This window comes from Poecile atricapillus, chromosome 35 (genome assembly GCF_030490865.1).
Source record: "Poecile atricapillus isolate bPoeAtr1 chromosome 35, bPoeAtr1.hap1, whole genome shotgun sequence".
NCBI classification, from domain to species: Eukaryota; Metazoa; Chordata; class Aves; order Passeriformes; family Paridae; genus Poecile; species Poecile atricapillus.
In genome coordinates, this window is record NC_081283.1 from 3,025,911 (window position 1) to 3,045,490 (window position 19,580).

General features: G+C 60.3%; 2 protein-coding genes across 2 annotated transcripts in view; one reads left to right on the forward strand and one right to left on the reverse strand.

The window, feature by feature from the left end:
• Nucleotides 1-5,626, reverse strand: part of NCKAP1L (NCK associated protein 1 like) — a 36,694-nt gene extending 31,068 nt beyond the window's left edge. The window contains 8 exon segments of the mRNA XM_058861137.1: nucleotides 1,109-1,157; nucleotides 1,848-1,985; nucleotides 2,308-2,398; nucleotides 3,444-3,586; nucleotides 3,665-3,721; nucleotides 3,810-3,902; nucleotides 4,530-4,640; nucleotides 5,412-5,626. Coding sequence (XP_058717120.1) covers nucleotides 1,109-1,157; nucleotides 1,848-1,985; nucleotides 2,308-2,398; nucleotides 3,444-3,586; nucleotides 3,665-3,721; nucleotides 3,810-3,902; nucleotides 4,530-4,640; nucleotides 5,412-5,513 — 784 coding nt within the window. The 5' untranslated portion in view covers nucleotides 5,514-5,626.
• A 6,343-nt stretch (nucleotides 5,627-11,969) lies between these two features.
• GTSF1 (gametocyte specific factor 1) lies at nucleotides 11,970-18,093 on the forward strand. The gene is given in 7 exon segments (XM_058861138.1): nucleotides 11,970-12,012; nucleotides 12,015-12,061; nucleotides 13,246-13,373; nucleotides 14,713-14,793; nucleotides 14,927-15,007; nucleotides 15,609-15,779; nucleotides 18,027-18,093. Coding segments are annotated over 7 exon segments (618 nt in total).
• The last annotated feature ends 1,487 nt before the right edge of the window (nucleotides 18,094-19,580 follow it).

A 19,580-nucleotide genomic window follows, 5' to 3' on the forward strand; every position in this document is an offset into this window, starting at 1 on the left:
TGCCCAGGAACCCCACTGGGGGACAGAGCCGGTCAGGGACCCCAAAATGGGACCCCAAAATGGGGACACTGCCCAGGAACCCCACTGGGGGACAGACACTGTCAGGGACCCCAAAACTGGGACCCCAAAACTGGGACCCCAAAATGGAGACCCTGCCCAGGAACCCCGCTGGGGGACAGACACGGTCAGGGACCCCGAAACTGGGACCCCAAAACTGTGACACTGCTCAGGAACCCCACTGGGGGACAGAGCCGGTCAGGGACCCCAAAATGGGACCCCGAAACTGGGACAGTGCTCAGGAGCCCCACTGGGGGACAGAGCCGGTCAGGGACCCCGAAACTGGGACCCCGAAACTGGGACCCCGAAACTGGGACCCCAAAACTGGGACCCCAAAATGGGGACACTGCCCAGGGACCCCACTGGGGAACAGACACGGTCAGGGACCCCAAAACTGGGACAGTGCTCAGGAACCCCACTGGGGGACAGAGCCGGTCAGGGACCCCAAAACTGGGACCCCAAAACTGGGACCCCAAAACTGGGACCCCAAAATGGGGACACTGCCCAGGGACTCCACTGGGGGACAGAGCCAGTCAGGGACCCCGAAACTGGGACCCCAAAACTGGGACAGTGCTCAGGAACCCCACTGGGGGACAGAGCCGGTCAGGGACCCCAAAATGGGACCCCAAAACTGGGACCCCAAAACTGGGACCCCAAAACTGGGACATGGCCCAGGAACCCCACTGGGGGGACAGCAGGGACCCCAAAACTGGGACCCAGAGTTGGGGACACTGCCCAGAGAGGCCTGGGGACACTGTCCAGAGAGGGTTGGGGACACTGCCCAGGAGGGGTTGGGGACACTGGCCAGGAAGGGTTGGGGACACTGGCCAGGAAGGGTTGGGGACACTGGCCAGGAGCAGTTGGGGACACTGCCCAGAGAGGCCTGGGGACACTGCCCAGGAGGGGTTGGGGACACTGCCCAGGAGGGGTTGGGGACACTGTCCAGAGAGGGTTGGGGACACTGCCAGGAGCAGTTGGGGACACTGCCCAGGAGGGGTTGGGGACACTGGCCAGGAGCAGTTGGGGACCCCGGGGTGGTGGCAGCACTCACGGATGATCCAGCGCTCCATCACCTCCAGGGACAGGTACTCACAGGCCATCTGGGGACAGCAGTGTCACCCAGCAGGTCACTGTCCCCTGACCCCCCCAGTGCCTGCGTGTCCATGTCCCCATGTCCCCAGTGCCCGTGGGACACCGTCCCTGTGTCCCTGTGTCCCCGTGTCCCAATATCCCCATGTCCCCACACCGATGTCCCCATGTCACTCACACTGTCACTCATGGCCGGGCTCAGCATGTCCCCAGCAGGTCCCCATGTCCCCACACTCATGTCCCCATGTCCCCATGTCCCCGTGTCACTCACGCTGTCACTCGTGGCAGGGCTCAGCATTTCCCCAGCAGGTTCCCATGTCCCCAGCATGTCCCCATGTCCCCGTGTCACTCACACTGTCACTCGTGGCAGGGCTCAGCATGTCCCCAGCAGGTCCCCATGTCCCCAGCAGGTCCCCATGTCCCCACACTGATGTCCCCATGTCCCCACACTGATGTCCCCATGTCCCCATGTCCCCGTGTCACTCACACTGTCACTCGTGGCAGGGCTCAGCATGTCCCCAGCAGGTCCCCATGTCCCCACACCGATGTCCCCATGTCCCCAGCAGGTCCCCATGTCCCCAGCATGTCCCCATGTCCCCACACTGATGTCCCCGTGTCACTCACGCTGTCACTCGTGGCAGGGCTCAGCATGTCCCCAGCATGTCCCCATGTCCCCACACTGATGTCCCCATGTCACTCACGCTGTCACTCGTGGCAGGGCTCAGCATGTCCCCAGCAGGTCCCAGCAGGCTCAGGAGCTGCTCCTGTCGCCAGAGCTCCGCGTTCCGGCAGCGCCGCTCGAACGGGACCCGCAGTGACAGCAGCGCCTGGCTCAGGGTCTGCCATGGGGACATCGGTGTGGGGACACCGGCCCAGTGTCACCAGGGACCCCCGACCCACCCTGGTGTCACCAGGGACCCCTGACCCACCCCGGTGTCACCAGGGACCCCTGACCCACCCTGGTGTCACCAGGGACCCCTGACCCACCCCAGTGTCACCAGGGACCCCTGACCCACCCTGGTGTCACCAGGGACCCCTGACCCACCCTGGTGTCACCAGGGACCCCCGACCCACCCTGGTGTCACCAGGGACCCCCGACCCACCCTGGTGTCACCAGGGACCCCTGACCCACCCTGGTGTCACCAGGGACCCCTGACCCACCTTGGTGTGGGGCCCGAACTCCTCGGGCAGTTTCTTGAGGGGGTGCTCGTACTCCAGCACCATCTGCGCCAGGCGGGCAAAGCCGGGCTCGCTGCGGGGACACGGCGTTGGGGACACGTTGGGGACAGCCCTGGAGCCAGCCCCGGCGTTGGGGACACGTTGGGGACAGCCCTGGAGCCAGCCCCGGCGTTGGGGACACGTTGGGGACACGCCCCGGTGTTGGGGACACATTTGGGGACACACTGGGGACAGCCCCGAGGCCGATCCCAGTGTTGGGGACACGTTGGGGACAGCCCTGGAGCTGGCTCCAGTGTTGGGGACACATTTGGGGACACACTGGGGACAGACCCGAGGCTGATCCCTGCACTGGGAACGCGTCAGAGCCAAGCCCGGAGCCAGCTCCGTCATTTGGGACACGGTGGGGACACGCCCAGGGCTGGCTCCGGTGTTGGGGACACGCTGGGGACACCTCCGGGGCTGGCTCTGGTGTTTGGGACACGCTGGGGACACGCCCAGGGCTGGCTCTGGTGTTTGGGACACGTTGGGGACACCTCCGGGGCTGGCTCTGGTGTTGGGGACACATTGGGGACAGCCCTGGAGCCAGCCCCGGCATTGGGGACACGTTGGGGACACGCCCAGGGCTGGCTCTGGTGTTGGGGACACATTGGGGACAGCCCTGGAGCTGGCTCCGATGCTGGGGACACATTGGGGACAGCCCTGGAGCCAGCCCCGGCGTTGGGGACACACTGGGGACAGCCCTGGAGCCAGCCCCGGCGTTGGGGACACGCTGGGGACAGCCCCGGAGCCAGCCCCGGCGTTGGGGACACGCTGGGGACAGCCCTGGAGCCAGCCCCGGCATTGGGGACACGTTGGGGACACGCCCAGGGCTGGCTCCGGTGTTGGGGACACACTGGGGACACCTCCGGGGCTGGCTCTGGTGTTGGGGACACATTGGGGACAGCCCTGGAGCTGGCTCCGATGCTGGGGACACCTTGGGGACACACTGGGGACAGCCCCAGAGCCAGTTCCAACAAAAGGGGCGCAGTGCTGGGGACACGGGGAGGGGACAGCCCGGGGACAGCCCGGGGACAGCCTGGGGACACCTTGGGGACACCTTGGGGACAGGGAGGTGGCACCTGGCGCCGTGGCACATCTGGTGCGCGCAGTGGTAGAGCCCCAGCAGCAGCCGCCGCTCCTCGGTGCGCGCCAGCAGCAGCACCAGGGACACGTAGGTGACAACCAGGTCCAGGTAACCCCTGGTGAGCTCGTGGTTGAGGTGCTGGCAGGGAGGGGACAGCGGTGAGGACACGGGGACACGGCCCCGGGGATGTCCCCGAGGGGTGGTGGTGGCACTCACGATGTCCAGGAAGCACTGGCTGGCGTCCATGGTGTTGAGCAGCTCGTAGACGTGGTCCTGGTGGCCAGGGGACACCCGCGTGTCACCGCCGTGTCACCGCGGTGTCACCACCCCCCCGGGGATGTCCCCTCTGTCCCCAGCTCACCCGGAACTCCAGCAGGTCCAGGAAGGTGTGGTAGAACGGGGCCAGCACCCGAGAGATGTCACCTTTGTCCCTGTGCACCGGGCCCAGGTGCTGCTGCGGGGGGGACAGCGGTGACAGCGGCGTGGGTGACACCGGGGGACACCGGGTGACACCAGGGGACACCAGGGGACACAGGGGGACAAGGGAGGGACACAGGGGACAGTGGGGACACAGATGGGGACACGGGGACAGTGGGGACACGGGGGTGGGGACAGTGGGGACACAGGGGTGAGGACAGGGGTGGGGACATGGGAACACAGATGGGGATGCAGGGGACAGTGGGGACACAGGGATGGGGACAGTGGGGACACGGGGACAGTGGGGACACAGGTGGGCACACAGGGGACAGTGGGGACACAGGTGGGGACATGGGGACAGTGGGGACACAGATGGGGACACAGGGGTAGGGTGGGGACACAGGGGTGGGGACATGGGGACACAGATGGGGACATGGGGGACAGTGGGGACACAGGGATGGGGACAGTGGGGACACGGGGACAGTGGGGACACAGATGGGGACACGGGTGGGCACACAGGGGACAGTGGGGACACAGATGGGGACACGGGGACAGTGGGGACACGGGTGGGCACACAGGGGACAGTGGGGACACAGGGGTGAGGACACAGATGGGGACACGGGGACATGGGGACACAGATGGGGACACGGGGACAGCGTCTCACGGTGCTGCTCCGCACGTCCAGCTGCGGGAATTTCTTCTGGATGAACTTGGCCGAGGCCTCCATGGCCTTGTCCCCGAGGAAGGGCGGCCGCGTGTGGGGGTCCGAGCACGTCTGGGGGGACCCCCGGGGCTCAGAACCCCCCGAAATGACCCCAAAAATGACCCCAAAATCCTCCCCCACACCTCAGCCCCCCTCCCGGGCTGGACCCCCCCAAAACCAACCCTAACCCAACCCTAACCCCAAAACTGCCCCTAAAACTCCTCCTGGGCTGTTCCCCCTCCCCAAATCCCCCAAAATCCCCCCAAAATCCCCTCAAAACCAACCCTAACCCAACCCTAACCCCAAAACTGTCCCTAAAACTGCCCCTAAAACTCCTCCTGGGCCGTTCCCCCTCCTCAAACTCCCCAAATCCCCCCAAACCCCCCAAAACCAACCCTAACCCAACCCTAACCCCAAAACTGTCCCTAAAACTCCTCCTGGACCGTTCCCCCTCCCAAAATCCCCCCAAACCTCCCAAAACCAACCCTAACCCAACCCTAACCCTCAAAACTGCCCCTAAAACTCCTCCTGGGCCCTTCCCCCTCCCCAAATCCCCCCAAAACCCACCCTAACCCCCAAAACTGCCCCTAAAACTCCTCCTGGGCTGTTCCCCCTCCCAAAATCCCCCCAAAATCCCCCCAAAACCCACCCCACCCCAATCCTAACCCCCAAAATTCCCCCTAAAACCCCTCCTGGGCCGTTCCCCCTCCCCAGATCCCCCCAAGATCCCCCCAAATCCCCTCAAAATCCCCCCAGACCCCCCCAAACCCCCCTGTCCCTCTGTCCCCAGGGCCCGGGGGATGTTGGGGACCCCCGGGGGTCCCCCCAGGACCCTCCCCACACCTTCCTGAGGTGGTGGAGCCGCACCAGGACCCCCCGGCCCCGCTGGTTGAGCAGCGTCAGCTTCTCGGCCACTTTGTCCCCGTACACCGAGGGCAGGGCCATGGTGGCACCCCCCGGCACAGAAATGTCCCCAAAATGTCCCCAAAATGTCCCCAGGAGCCTCAACTTCCCTTCCTGGGCCGGGCTCGGCTGCTTTGGGGCCACCGGGGCCACGTGACGGCGCTGGCAGCGCCCGGTGACACCGCGGGGACAGGGGGACACCGGACAGGGGGACACTGGACATGGGGACAGCGGACAGGGGGACACCGGACAGGGGGACACCAGACATGGGGACACCGGACAGGGGGACACTGGACAGGGGGACACCGGACAGGGGGACACTGGACATGGGGACAGCTGAGGGGGCAGATGCCACCACCAGCCCCAGCCCGGGGCCCTATAGAGGTGTCAGGGCCCTATAGAGGTGTCAGGGCCCTATAGAGGTGTCAGGGTCCCTATAGGGGTGTCAGGGCCCTATAGAAGTGTCAGGACCCCTATAGGGGTGTCAGGGTCCCTATAGAGGTGTCAGGACCCCTATAGAGGTCTCAGGGTCCCTATAGAGGTGTCAGGGCCCTATAAAGGTGTCAGGGCCCTATAGAAGTGTCAGGGTCCCTATAGAGGTGTCAGGGTCCCTATGGGGGTGTCAGGGCCCTATAGAGGTGTCAGGGTCCCTATAGAGGTCTCAGTGTCCCTATAGAGGTGTGAGGGTCCCTATAGAGGTGTCAGGACCCTATAGAGGTGTCAGGGCCCTATAGGGGTCTCAGGGTCCCTATAGAGGTGTCAGGGTCCCTATAGAGGTGTCAGGACCCCTATAGGGGTGTCAGGGTCCCTATAGAGGTGTCAGGGTCCCTATGGGGGTGTCAGGGTCCCTATAGAGCTGTCAGGGTCCCTATAGGGGTGTCAGGCCCTATAGAGGTCTCAGTGTCCCTATAGAGGTGTGAGGGTCCCTATAGAGGTGTCAGGACCCTATAGAGGTGTCAGGACCCTATAGAGAGTGTCAGGGCCCTATAGGGGTCTCAGGGTCCCTATAGAGGTGTCAGGGTCCCTATAGGGGTGTCAGGGTCCCTATGGGGGTGTCAGGTCCCTATAGAGGTGTCAGGGCCCCTATAGGGGTGTCAGGGCCCTATAGAGGTGTCAGGGCCCTATAGAGGTGTCAGGTTCCCTATAGGGGTGTCAGGGCCCTATAGAGGTGTCAGGTTCCCTATAGGGGTGTCAGGACCCTATAGAGGTGTCAGGGCCTTATAGGGGTGTCAGGGTCCCTATAGAGGTGTCAGGACCCCTATAGAGCTGTCAGGGTCCCTATAGGGGTGTCAGGACCCCTATAGAGGTGTCAGGGCCCTATAGAGGTGTCAGGGTCCCTATAGAGGTGTCAGGGTCCCTATAGAGGTCTCAGGGTCCCTATAGGGGTGTCAGGGTCCCTATAGGGGTGTCAGGGTCCCTATAGGGGTGTCAGGGCCCTATAGAAGTGTGAGGGTCCCTATAGAGGTGTCAGGACCCCTATAGAGGTGTCAGGGTCCCTATAGGGGTGTCAGGGTCCCTATAGAGGTGTCAGGACCCCTATAGAGGTGTCAGTGTCCCTATAGAGCCGTCAGGGCCCTATAGAGGTGGCAGGGTCCCTATAGAGGTGTCAGGGTCCCTATAGGGGTGTCCAGCCCCTATAGAGGTGTCAGGGCCCTATAGGGGTGTCAGGGTCCCTATAAAGGTGTCAGGGCCCTATAGAGGTGTCAGGGTCCCTATAGGGGTGTCAGGGTCCCTATAGGGGTGTCAGGGCCCTATAGAAGTGTGAGGGTCCCTATAGAGGTGTCAGGACCCCTATAGAGGTGTCAGGGTCCCTATAGGGGTGTCAGGGTCCCTATAGAGGTGTCAGGACCCCTATAGAGGTGTCAGGGTCCCTATAGGGGTGTCAGGGTCCCTATAGAGGTGTCAGGACCCCTATAGAGGTGTCAGTGTCCCTATAGAGCCGTCAGGGCCCTATAGAGGTGGCAGGGTCCCTATAGAGGTGTCAGGGTCCCTATAGAGGTGTCAGGGTCCCTATAGGGGTGTCCAGCCCCTATAGAGGTGTCAGGGCCCTATAGGGGTGTCAGGGTCCCTATAAAGGTGTCAGGGCCCTATAGAGGTCTCAGGGTCCCTATAGGGGTGTCAGGGCCCTATAGGGGTGTCAGGGCCCTATAGAGGTGTCAGGGTCCCTATAGAGGTGTCAGGGTCCCTATAGGGGTGTCAGGGCCCTATAGAGGTGTCAGGGTCCCTATAGAGGTGTCAGGGCCCTATAGGGGTGTCAGGGCCCTATAGAGGTGTCAGGGTCCCTATAGAGGTGTCAGGGTCCCTATAGAGGTGTCAGGGCCCTATAGGGGTGTCAGGGCCCTATAGAAGTGTCAGGGCCCTATAGAGGTCTCAGGGCCCTATAGGGGTGTGAGGGTCCCTATGGGGGTGTCAGGGTCCCTATAGAAGTGTCAGGTCCCTATAGGGGTGTCAGGGTCCCTATAGAAGTGTCAGGGTCCCTATAGAGGTGTCAGGTCCCTATAGGGGTGTCAGGGCCCCTATAGAAGTGTCAGGGTCCCTATAGAAGTGTCAGGGCCCCTATAGAAGTGTCAGGGTCCCTATAGAGCTGTCAGGGTCCCTACAGAAGTGTCAGGGTCCCTATAGAGGTGTCAGGGTCCCTATAGGGGTGTCAGGACCCCTATAGAAGTGTCAGGGTCCTATAGAGGTCTCAGGGTCCCTATGGGGGTCTCAGGGTCCCTATAGGGGTGTCAGGGTCCCTATAGGGGTGTCAGGGCCCTATAGAAGTGTGAGGGTCCCTATAGAGGTGTCAGGACCCCTATAGAGGTGTCAGGGTCCCTATAGGGGTGTCAGGGTCCCTATAGAGGTGTCAGGACCCCTATAGAGGTGTCAGGGTCCCTATAGGGGTGTCAGGGTCCCTATAGAGGTGTCAGGACCCCTATAGAGGTGTCAGTGTCCCTATAGAGCCGTCAGGGCCCTATAGAGGTGGCAGGGTCCCTATAGAGGTGTCAGGGTCCCTATAGGGGTGTCCAGCCCCTATAGAGGTGTCAGGGCCCTATAGGGGTGTCAGGGTCCCTATAAAGGTGTCAGGGCCCTATAGAGGTCTCAGGGTCCCTATAGGGGTGTCAGGGCCCTATAGGGGTGTCAGGGCCCTATAGAGGTGTCAGGGTCCCTATAGAGGTGTCAGGGTCCCTATAGGGGTGTCAGGGCCCTATAGAGGTGTCAGGGTCCCTATAGAGGTGTCAGGGCCCTATAGGGGTGTCAGGGCCCTATAGAGGTGTCAGGGTCCCTATAGAGGTGTCAGGGTCCCTATAGAGGTGTCAGGGCCCTATAGGGGTGTCAGGGCCCTATAGAAGTGTCAGGGCCCTATAGAGGTCTCAGGGCCCTATAGGGGTGTGAGGGTCCCTATGGGGGTGTCAGGGTCCCTATAGAAGTGTCAGGTCCCTATAGGGGTGTCAGGGTCCCTATAGAAGTGTCAGGGTCCCTATAGAGGTGTCAGGTCCCTATAGGGGTGTCAGGGCCCCTATAGAAGTGTCAGGGTCCCTATAGAAGTGTCAGGGCCCCTATAGAAGTGTCAGGGTCCCTATAGAGCTGTCAGGGTCCCTACAGAAGTGTCAGGGTCCCTATAGAGGTGTCAGGGTCCCTATAGGGGTGTCAGGACCCCTATAGAAGTGTCAGGGTCCTATAGAGGTCTCAGGGTCCCTATGGGGGTCTCAGGGTCCCTATAGAAGTGTCAGGGCCCTATAGAGGTGTCAGGACCCCTATAGAGCTGTCAGTGTCCCTATGGGGGTGTCAGGGTCCCTATAGGGGTGTCCAGCCCCTATAGCCCTGCCTGGACTCATCAGAACCAATTCAGGTCGGTGTCACTCAGATTTATTCTCATTTTCTCCTCATTTTGGTTCCGTTTATCCCCAGTCAGGGATGATTTATTCACAACTGGGGCCGTTTAACCCCAAACTGGGCCCATATAACCCAAATCTGGGTTTATTTACCCAAACCTGGGTTAATTTAACCCAATCTGGGCCCGTTTAACCCCAAACCAGGTCCATATAACCCAAATCTGGGTTTATTTACCCAAATCTGTGCCCGTTTAGCCCAATCTGGGTTTATTTACCCAAATCTGGGTTAATTTACCCCAATCTGGGCCTATTCAGTCCAAACCAGGCCCATATAACCCAAATCTGGGTTAATTTAACCTGTTATAAATGCAAAGGCAATTTTGGGATAAAATGAAAAAGAGAAATTTATTAATAAACAATAAAGAACAACAACGAGAGGAAAAAACCACAATAAAAATGATCAGCGCAGCGCTGGGTGGACAGGACCTACACCCGAGGTGTAGGGTTCCCAAATCCACACTGAGCGCTCTCAGGTTTGGGGTTTTATAGGATTTTTAAGTCCTCAGGGTAAAATTCCAAGCAGGCTCCATTCACCAAGTGTTCTTGATTGCTCGGTGAATGGATTTCCTGGCTTGGAAAAATAGACCTGACCAGTGTCCGGACAGAGTCTCCTCATATGTAAAGAGACTCTGTATGTGTTTTAATAATTTTAATTAATATGTGTTCGTTATCTGGGTGTTGGCTGCAATCCTTTGCCTTCGGAGAAGAACTCCCGGCCAGGTTTGGAAAAAGGGTTTATGTACATCTTTGGATTTTCATTATTTCAATATATATACATCTTATTTATAACTTTACCAATTTTATTTACACATAATTTATTACAAGAGGCTCTGTATGTATTTTAATTTGAGTTATCAAGGCAGAAGTGGTGTTATGTTAATGTTCGTTATCTGGGTGTTGGCTGCAATCCTTTGCTTTTGGGAGAAACAAAAACTCCCAGCCAGGCTTGGAAAAAAGGGTTTATGTACATCTTTGGATTTTTATTTATTTCAACATATATACATCTTATTATACCTTTACGAATTTTTATTTACACATAATTTATTACAAGAGGCTCTGTATGTATTTTAATTTTATGTTATCAAGGCAGCAGTGATGCTATCCGGGATTGGTGCCGATGGAAATCTCAGAAGAGTCTTTCCTTTTGTTTCCAGTGATTGCATCTCCAACACTGCTCTGACAGGTGAAGCTTTCAGGTTTAGCGATGGATATTTTTTTCTGAGGCTCGTCTTTGTCAACTTTGATTATTCCCCAACCGAGATCTGCAGGGACGTTGGAGTTGGGTTCCTCCTCCGAGCCAGTTCTTTTGTTTTCTTTGATGGCTCCCATCCTGTCTATTTTCCGAGTTAATGTTCCTTATCTGGTGTTGGCTGAAATCCGTTGCCTTTGGAGAAAAACTCCTGGCCAGGCTTGGAAAAGGGTTTATGTACATCTTTGGATTTTTTTTTATTATTTTAACACATATACATCTTATTATACCTTTACGAATTTTTATTTACAAATAATTTATTACAGAACCAATTCAGGTCGGTGTCACTCAGATTATTCTCATTTTCTCCTCGTTTTGGTTCCGTTTATCCCAGTCAGGGATGATTTATTCACAACTGGGGCCGTTTAACCCCAAGCTGGGCCACATTACCCAAATCTGGGGTTTATTTACCCCAATCTGGGTTTATTTTACCCAAATCTGGGTTAATTTACCCCAATCTGGGCCCGTTTAACCCCAAACCAGGTCCATATAACCAAATCTGGGTTAATTTAACCCAATCTGGGCCTGTTTAAGCCCAATCTGGGTTTATTTACCCAAATCTGGGTTAATTTACCCAAATCTGGGTTAATTTAACCCAATCTGGGCCCGTTTAACCCCAAACCGGACCCACATAACCCCAAATCTGGGTTAATTTACCCAAATCTGGGTTTATTTACCCAAATCTGGGTTAATTTAACCCAATCTGGGCCTACTCAGCCCAAATTTTCCCGCCTCGCCGTTGCCATGACGACGGCGCAGCGGCGCCCCCAGCGGCCCGGAGGACCGGAAGCAGCGCCGTTGTTGCGGTAACGGCGACAGCGGCGAGGGGCAGAACCGGCACCGAACCGGCACCGAACCGGCACCGCTGGCACCGAACCGGGACGCTGGGACCGGGTCGGGACCGTTGGGACCGGGCTGGGAGCGAAACCGGCACCGCTGGACCGAACCGGCACCGCTGGCACCGAACCGGGACCGCTGCGACCGAACCGGCACCGCTGGGACCTAACCGGCACCGCTGGGACCGAACCGGACCGAACCGGCACCGCTGGGAGCGAACCGGGACCGAAACGGCACCGCTGGGAGCAAACCGGGACCGCTGGGACCGGGTCGGGACCGAACCGGGACCGCTGGGACCGAACCGGGACCGAATCGTGACCGAACCGCACCGCTGGACCGGGCCGGGACCGAACCGGGACGACTGGGACCGAACCGGGACCGAACCAGGACTGGGTGAGACAGAACCGGGACCGCTGAGACCGAACCGCGGCCGGTGGGACAGAAGCGGTCCCGGCCCGAACCCCGCGGTACCGATCCGAACCGGCGGTACCGGCCCGAGCCCGGCCTGTACCGATCCGAACCCCCCGGTACCGGTCCATGGAGCCCGACGCGCTCGTGCAGTGCCCGTACGACCGGAGCCACAGGTGCGCGTGTCCCGCCTGCCCTATCACCTGGTGCGGTGCAAGCAGGTGCGCGGGACACCGGGACGGGGGGACACCGGAATGGGACACCGGACACGGGGGGGACAACGGGACAGGGGGGGGGAGTGGGAAGCACCGGGAATGGGACACCGGGACATGGGGGACACCGGGACAGGGGGGGGACACCGGGACACGGGGGGACAGCGGGACACGGGGGACAACGGGACAGGGACACCGGGACACGGGGGGACAGCGGGACACGGGGGGGGACACCGGGACAGAGGGGGACACGGGACAGGGGGGGACACGGGAATGGGACCCGGGACACGGGGGGGGGACAGCGGGACACGGGGTGGGGACAGCGGGACACGGGGGGGACACGGGAATGGGACACCGGGACAGGGGGGGACACCGGGACACGGGGGCAGGGGGACACCGGGACAGGGGGGAACACCAGGACACGGGGGGGGACACGGGACAGGGGGGGACAGCGGGACACGGGGGGGGACACCTGGATGAGGGGGGGACACCGGGACAGGGGGGGACACTGGACCGGGGGGGACATCGGGATGTGGGGGGGACACCGGGACACGGGGGGACACCGGAATGGGACACCGGGAACGGGAGGCGACACGGAATGGGACACCGGGAACGGGACACCGGGACACGGGGGGGACACGGGACACGCGGGAGGACAACGGGAATGGGACACCGGGACAGGGGGGACACTGGGACCGGGGGGGACATCGGGATGTGGGGGGGACACCGGGACACGGGGGGACATCGGGGATGGGACGCCGGGACACGGGAGGCGACACCGGGAATGGGGAGGGGACACGGGTGCGGGGGGGGGACACCGGGAATGGGACACCGGGAACGGGCGGGACCTGCCCGGGGGTCTGTGGGGTCTGTGAGGGGTCCGGGCAGGTTTTGGGGTCGGGGCGGGTTTTGGGGTCGGGGTCTGTGGGGTCTGTGAGGGGTCCGGGCAGGTTTTGGGGTCGGGGCGGGTTTTGGTCCGGGCGGGTTTTGGGGTCCGCAGTTTGGGGTCGGGGCCTGTGGGGTCTGTGAGGGTCCCGGGCGGTTTTGGGGTCCTGGTGGTTTTGGGGTCGGGTCTGTGGGGTCTGTGAGGGGTCTGGGCGGGTTTTGGGGTCCGGGCGGGTTTTGGGGTCCGCAGCAGTTTGGGGTCCGCAGTTTGGGGTCTGTGGGGTCAGATTTGGGCTCCCCCCCCCCAGAACAACCCGCAGGTGTCGCGCACCTTGGCCACGTGTCCCTTCAACGCGCGCCACCGCGTCCCCCGCGCGCACCTGCGCAGCCACGTCACCTCCTGCCCCGACAAACTTGCCGCTCGAGCTGCCCCCAGGTACCGGGCTGGCCACAAAAGTGTCCCCAGGGGTCCCCAAAGTGTCCCCAGGGGTCCCCAGGGGTCCCCAAAAGTGTCCCCAAAGGGGTCCCCCACAAAACTGTTCCCAAAAGTGTCCCCAGGGGTCCCAAAGTGTCCCCAAAAGTGTTCCCAAAAGTGTCCCCAGGGGTCCCCAGGGGTCCCCAAAAGTGTCCCCAGGGGTCCCCAAAGTGTCCCCCAAAGTGTCCCCAGGGTTCCCACAAAGGTGTCCCCAAAGTGTCCCCAGGGGTCCCCCAAAGTGTCCCCAAAGGTGTCCCCAAAAGTGTTCCCAAAAGTGTCCCAGGGGTCCCCAGATGTCCCCAGGTGTCTCCAGGGGTGTCCCCAGGTGTGTTCCCGGTGTGTTCCAGACTGGGCTCTAGACTGGGTTCTAGAAGGTTCTAGACTGGGTTCTAGATTGGTTCTAGAAGGTTCTAGATCGGGTTCTAGACTGGGTTCTAGATTGGTTCTAGAAGGTTCTAGATCGGGTTATAGACTGTTCTAGATTGGTTCTAGATCGGGTTCTAGATTGGTTCTAGATTGGTTCTAGATTGGGCTCTAGACTGGGTTCTGGACAGGTGTCCCCAGGTGTCCCTGGCAGTCCCCAGGTGTCCCCAGGTGTATCCCCAGGTGTGTCCCCAGCTGTCCCCAGGTGTCCCCAGGTGTCCCTGGCTGTCCCCAGGTGTGTCCCCAGGTGTCCCCAGGTGTGTCCCCAGGTGTCCCCGGCTGTCCCCAGGTGTTCCCAGGTGTCCCCAGGTGTGTCCCCAGGTGTCCCTGGCTGTCCCCAGCTGTCCCCAGGTGTGTCCCCAGGTGTCCCCGGCTGTCCCCAGGTGTGTCCCCAGGTGTGTCCCCAGGTGTCCCCAGGTGTCCCCTGGCTGTCCCCAGCTGTCCCCAGGTGTGTCCCCAGGTGTCCCCAGGTGTCCCTGGCTGTCCCCAGGTGTGTCCCCAGGTGTCCCCAGGTGTGTCCCCAGGTGTCCCCAGGTGTGTTCCCAGGTGTCCCCAAGTGTCCCCAGGTGTGTCCCCAGGTGTCCCCAGGGTCCCCAGGTGTGTCCCCAGGTGTCCCCAGGTGTGTCCCCAGGGTGTCCCTGGCTGTCCCCAGGTGTCCCCAGGTGTCCCCAGGTGTGGTCCCCAGGTGTCCCTGCTGTCCCCAGGTGTCCCCGGTGTCCCCAGGTGTGTCCCCAGGTGTCCCTGGCTGTCCCCAGGTGTCCCAGGTGTCCCCAGGTGTGTCCCAGGTGTCCCCAGGTGTGTCCCCAGCTGTCCCCAGGTGTCCCCAGGTGTGTCCCCAGGTGTTCCCAGGTGTCCCCACCGCCTCTCTGTCCCGCAGACCCCGAGGACGCCCCCCGAGCAGCCTGGCAGCCCCCCCCGAGCTGGCAGCCCCCCCCGTGCCGGGAGGACTGGGACGCAGGTGAGGGTCCCCAGACCCCCCCCGGTGTCCCCAGGGGCTGGCACGTCCCTGTCGTGTCCCCACCGTGTCCCCCCGTGTCCCCACCGTGTCCCCACCGTGTCCCCACTGTGTCCCCACCGTGTCCCCTGTGCAGAGCTGAGCGAGCTGGAGCTGGAGGAGCCCCCCCGTTCATCCTCCAGGTCACCAAGGGGGACCTGCCCGTCCCCTGCCACAGGTAGGGACAGGGTGGCACCGCCGGGTGGCACTCGGGGCTGTGTCAGTGTCCCCCAAGTGTGTGTGAGTGTCCCCAGGTGTGTGTGAGTGTCCCCAGGTGTGTGTGAGTGTCCCCAGGTGTCACACTCGGGGTGTGTGAGTGTCCCTGGTGTGTGTCAGTGTCCCCAGGTGTCCCCAGGTGTGTGTGAGTGTCCCCAGGTGTGTGTCAGTGTCCCCAGTGTCCCCAGGTGTAGTGTGAGTGTCCCCAGTGTCACACTCAGGTGTGTGTGAGTGTCCCCAAGTGTCCCCAGGTCTGTGAGTGTCCCCAAATGTCACACTCAGGTCTGTGAGTGTCCCCAGCTGTCCCCAGGTGTGTGTGAGTGTCCCCAAATGTCACACTCAGGTCTATGAGTGTCCCCAGGGTGTGTGAATGTCCCCAGGTGTGTCTGTGTGTCCCCAGGTGTCACACTCAGGTGTGTCTGTGTGTCCCCAAGTGCCACACTCAGGTCTGTGAGTGTCCCCAGGTGTCCCCAGGTGTGTGTGAGTGTCCCCAGGTGTGTCTGTGTGTCCCCAAGTGTCCCCACCAGGGCACCTGAACTGACCCCGCCCCCTGTCGCCCCCAGCCCCGACCCCGCCACCCCCCCGGAGGGGCTGTCACCGAGGAAATCCCGGCCGGCGACAGCCACAGCCCCCCTGGGGACAGCCACCGCCCGCCTGGGGACAGCCACCGCCCGCCTGGGGACAGCCACCGCCCGCCTGGGGACATCACGGCCCCGGCCGGTGACATCGGGAGGGTCCCGGGGGGTCCCGGGGGCCGGGAGGGGGCTCGGAGCTGGGGGGGCCCCCCCGGCTTTTCGATGTTTTAATAATAAAATCTCCACGAGCCCTCGCGGTGTCCCCTTCAGCCCTGGGGGGGCGACAGGCGACACTCGGGGTGGGGGACAGGGCCACCCCCATGTCGGGGGGACGGCGGGGACCCCCCACCTGAGCTGTGGTCCTCGCTGGGTTGGTTCTGTCACCTCCCCCTGTCACCCGCCGGTGTCACCTCGGTGTCACCTCTGCCCATCCCGGTGTCCTGTCACCCCCCGGTGTCCCCCGGTGTCCCCCCCTGTCCTGTCCCCACCCCCGATGTCCCCCCTGTCACCCCCCGGTGTCCCTCCGGTGTCCCCTCTGTGTCACCTCTGCCATCCCCGGTGTCCTGTCACCCCCCGGTGTCCCCCCGGTGTCCCCCCTTGTCCTGTCCCCACCCCCGGTGTCGCCCCTGTCACTCCCCCCGATGTCCCCCCTGTCACCCCCCGGTGTCCCCTCTGCCGTCCCCGGTGTCCTGTCCCACCCCCCGGTGTCACCCCGGTGTCCCCCCTGTCCTGTCCCCACCCCCGGTGTCCCCCCCGTCACCCCTTGGTGTCCCCTCAGTGTCCCCCCGGTGTCCCCCGTCACCCCCGGTGTCCCCTCGCTGTCACCTCTGCTATCCCCGGTGTTCTGTCACCCCTCGGTGTCACCCCCCTGTCACCCCCCGGTGTCCCCTTGGTGTCCCCTCTGTCCTGTCCCCCACCCCCCGGTGGTCCCCCCTGTCACCCCCCGCTGTTCCTCGATGTCCCCCCGCTGTCCCGCCTCTGTCACCCCCCGCTGTCCCCCCGCTGTCCCCTCTGTCACCCCCCTGTCACCCCTCTGTCACCCCCCGCTGTCCCCTCGGTGTTCCCCCGGTGTCCCCCCTGTCACCCCCCGCTGTCCCCCCGGTGTCCCCCCTGTCACCCCCCTGTCACCCCTCGCTGTCCCCACCCCCCATTCCCTTTCCCCCCGTTCCGCCGCTCCCAGGAGGAATTTTGGGCTCCGGGGGGGGGTGGGGGGGTTATTTTGGGGCCTCTTGCGCAAACCCCTCCCCCCCCCGGGGCACTGGGACAGGGGACCCCGCCCTGGGGGGAGGGGACAAGGGGGGGACCCCACCCTGGGACAACCGGGGGGGTCCCCACCCCCCTCACCCTGGGAATCCTTCCCAAAAATTGTCACAGAGCGTCCCCGGGACCCCCGGGACCCCCCCCGGGAGAGGAGAAACCCCCACTCCCCCTTCCCAAATTCCTCCTCTTTTCCCCCAAATTCCTTCTCTTTCCCCCAAATTCCTCCTCTTTCCCTCCAAATTCCTCTCTTGTCCCCAAATTCCTCCTCTTTTCCCCAAATTCCTCCCAAAATTCCTCTCTTTTCCCCCCAAATTCCTCCCCCAAATTCCTTCTCTTTTCCCCCAAATTCCTCCTCCTTCTCCCCAAATTCCTCCTCTTTTCCCCCAAATTCTCCTCTTTCCCCCAAATTCCTCCTTCTCCCCAAATTCCTCCCCCAAATTCCTCCTCCTTTCCCAAAATTCCTCCTTTTTTCCCCAGATCCTCCTCTTTTCTCTCAAAATTCCTCCTCCTTTCTCCCAAATTCCTCATTTTTTCCCCCAAATTCCTCCTCCTTTCTCCCAAAATTCCTCCTCTTTTCCCCAAAATTCCTCCTCTTTCCCCCCCAAATTCCTCCTTTTTCCCCAAATTCCTCCTCCTTCTCCCCAAATTCTTCCTCTTTTCCCCCAAATTCCTCCCCCAAATTCCTCCTTTTTCCCCCCAAATTCCTCCTTTCCCCCAAATTCCTCCTCTTTCTCATAAAATTCTCCTCTTTTCTCATAAATTCCTCCTCCTTTCCCCCAAATTCCTTTTTTTCACCAAATTCCTCCCCCAAATTCCTCCTCTTTTCCCCCAAATTTCTCCTTTTTTCCTCCCAAATTCTTCCTTTTTTCCCCAAATTCCTCCTCCTTCTCCCCAAATTCCTCCCCCAAATTCCTCCTTTTCCCCCAAATTCCTCCTCTTTTCTCTCAAATTCTTCCTCTTTTCCCCAGAATTCCTCCTCTTTTCTCCCCAAATTCCTCCCCCAAATTCCTCCTTTTTCCCCCCAAATTCCTCCTTTTTCCCCCCCAAAATTCTTCCTCTTTTTCCCCCAAAATTCCTCCTTTTTCCCCCCAAATTCCTCCTTTTTCCCCCAAATTATATTACCAAATTCCTCCTTTTTCCCCCCAGATTCCTCCTTTTTTCCCTCCCTCGGGATCTCTCCGCCTTTTCCTCCTCCCCCTTCCCCTGTCCGTGAGCCGAGCTCCGCTCGGAGCCGCCGGATTTGGGGCGGAAAAAGTCGGAAATGGGAATTTTTGTGTCATCGGCACCGCCGCCCCCGCTCGACACCTCCGGCTCCGGGATCCGCCCCTTCCCGCACGGATTTTGGGACAAAAAAACCTCATTTTATCCCTTTTCCCCCCATTTTTCCAGGGGTTCACCCCCAGGGCAGCGTGGAAAGCTCTGGAATTTGGGAGAATTCCGGGAATTCCCAACATCTGGAACAGCTGCGCCTCAGGGCCCGTCCCTTTCCCCTCAATCCCGATCCCAACCCGGGATCTCTCCCTTCCCCCTCTTGGATTTATCCCGCTCGGGGTTTTTTTCCCCCAAAATTCCCTTTTCAAACATTTTTTTTGGGGGGGGGGGGATTTTCCCAGCTTTTTTCCAGCTTTTTTCCGCTTTTTCCCAGCTTTTTTTGGGTTTTTTCCCAGCTTTTTTCCGCTTTTTTCTGCTTTTTCCCAGATTTTCCCTGCTTTTTTTTCAGCTTTTATTCCAGCTTTTTTTCAGCTTTTTTCCCAGTTTCTTTCCAGCTTTTTTTCCGCTTTTTTTCCAGCTTTTTTTTTTTGTTTTTTCCCAGCTTTTTTCCGCTTTTTTCCAGCTTTTTTCCCAACTTTTCCCAGCTTTTTTTTTCAGCTTTTATTCCAGCTTTTTTCCATATTTTTTCCCAGCTTTTTCCCAGTTTCTTTCCAGCTTTTTTCCAGCTTTTTTCCGCTTTTTTTCCCAGCTTTTTCCCAGCTTTTTTCCCATCTTTTTCCCAGTTTCTTTCCAGATTTTTTCCGCTTTTTTCCAGCTTTTCCCCAGCATTTTTTCCCAGCTTTTTCCCAGTTTTTCCAGCTTTTTTTTCCCTCTTTTCCTGACCTCTCTCCCTGGAGTTTTCCTGCCAGGGAGGATCCGGGTGGGGACTGGAAAACGGGACCGTGTGGGAAAAAACAGGCGGTTCCCGCTTTTCCACCCAAATTTTTATTTATTTTCTCTTTTCTTTTGGTGATTTTCCCTCTCCCCGATCCCGGAGCCTCCCTCGGGTCCTGCTCCCGCCGGGAATTCCCTGGGCAGGGAGGATCTGGAATGTTCTGCTGCCATCCCAGGGCTCTGTCACCTTTGTTGTCCCCAAATCCCGGAGGGAATTCTGCGCTTTTTTTTTTGGGGTGATTTCCCGGGTTTTTTTGGCCCAGGGTTTTTTTTTTTAATCTCTTTTCCCCGTCCGGGCCTGGGCAGGGATGGAGATCCCGGATTTTGGGGGTTGGGATCTGTGAGGAGAACAAGGAAAACCCCAAAACCCGACATTTTCACCCCAAATCCCAGCAGGAAAATCCCGGGATTCGGCCCCAAAACGTGGTGGATGGGGGGGGGGGGGGTGACCCCAAATGGGGACATGGGGACAGAGGGACAGAGGGACAGACGGACAGAGGGACAGAGGGACACGGGATATGGGGACAGAGGAATGTGGGGACACGGGGACATGGA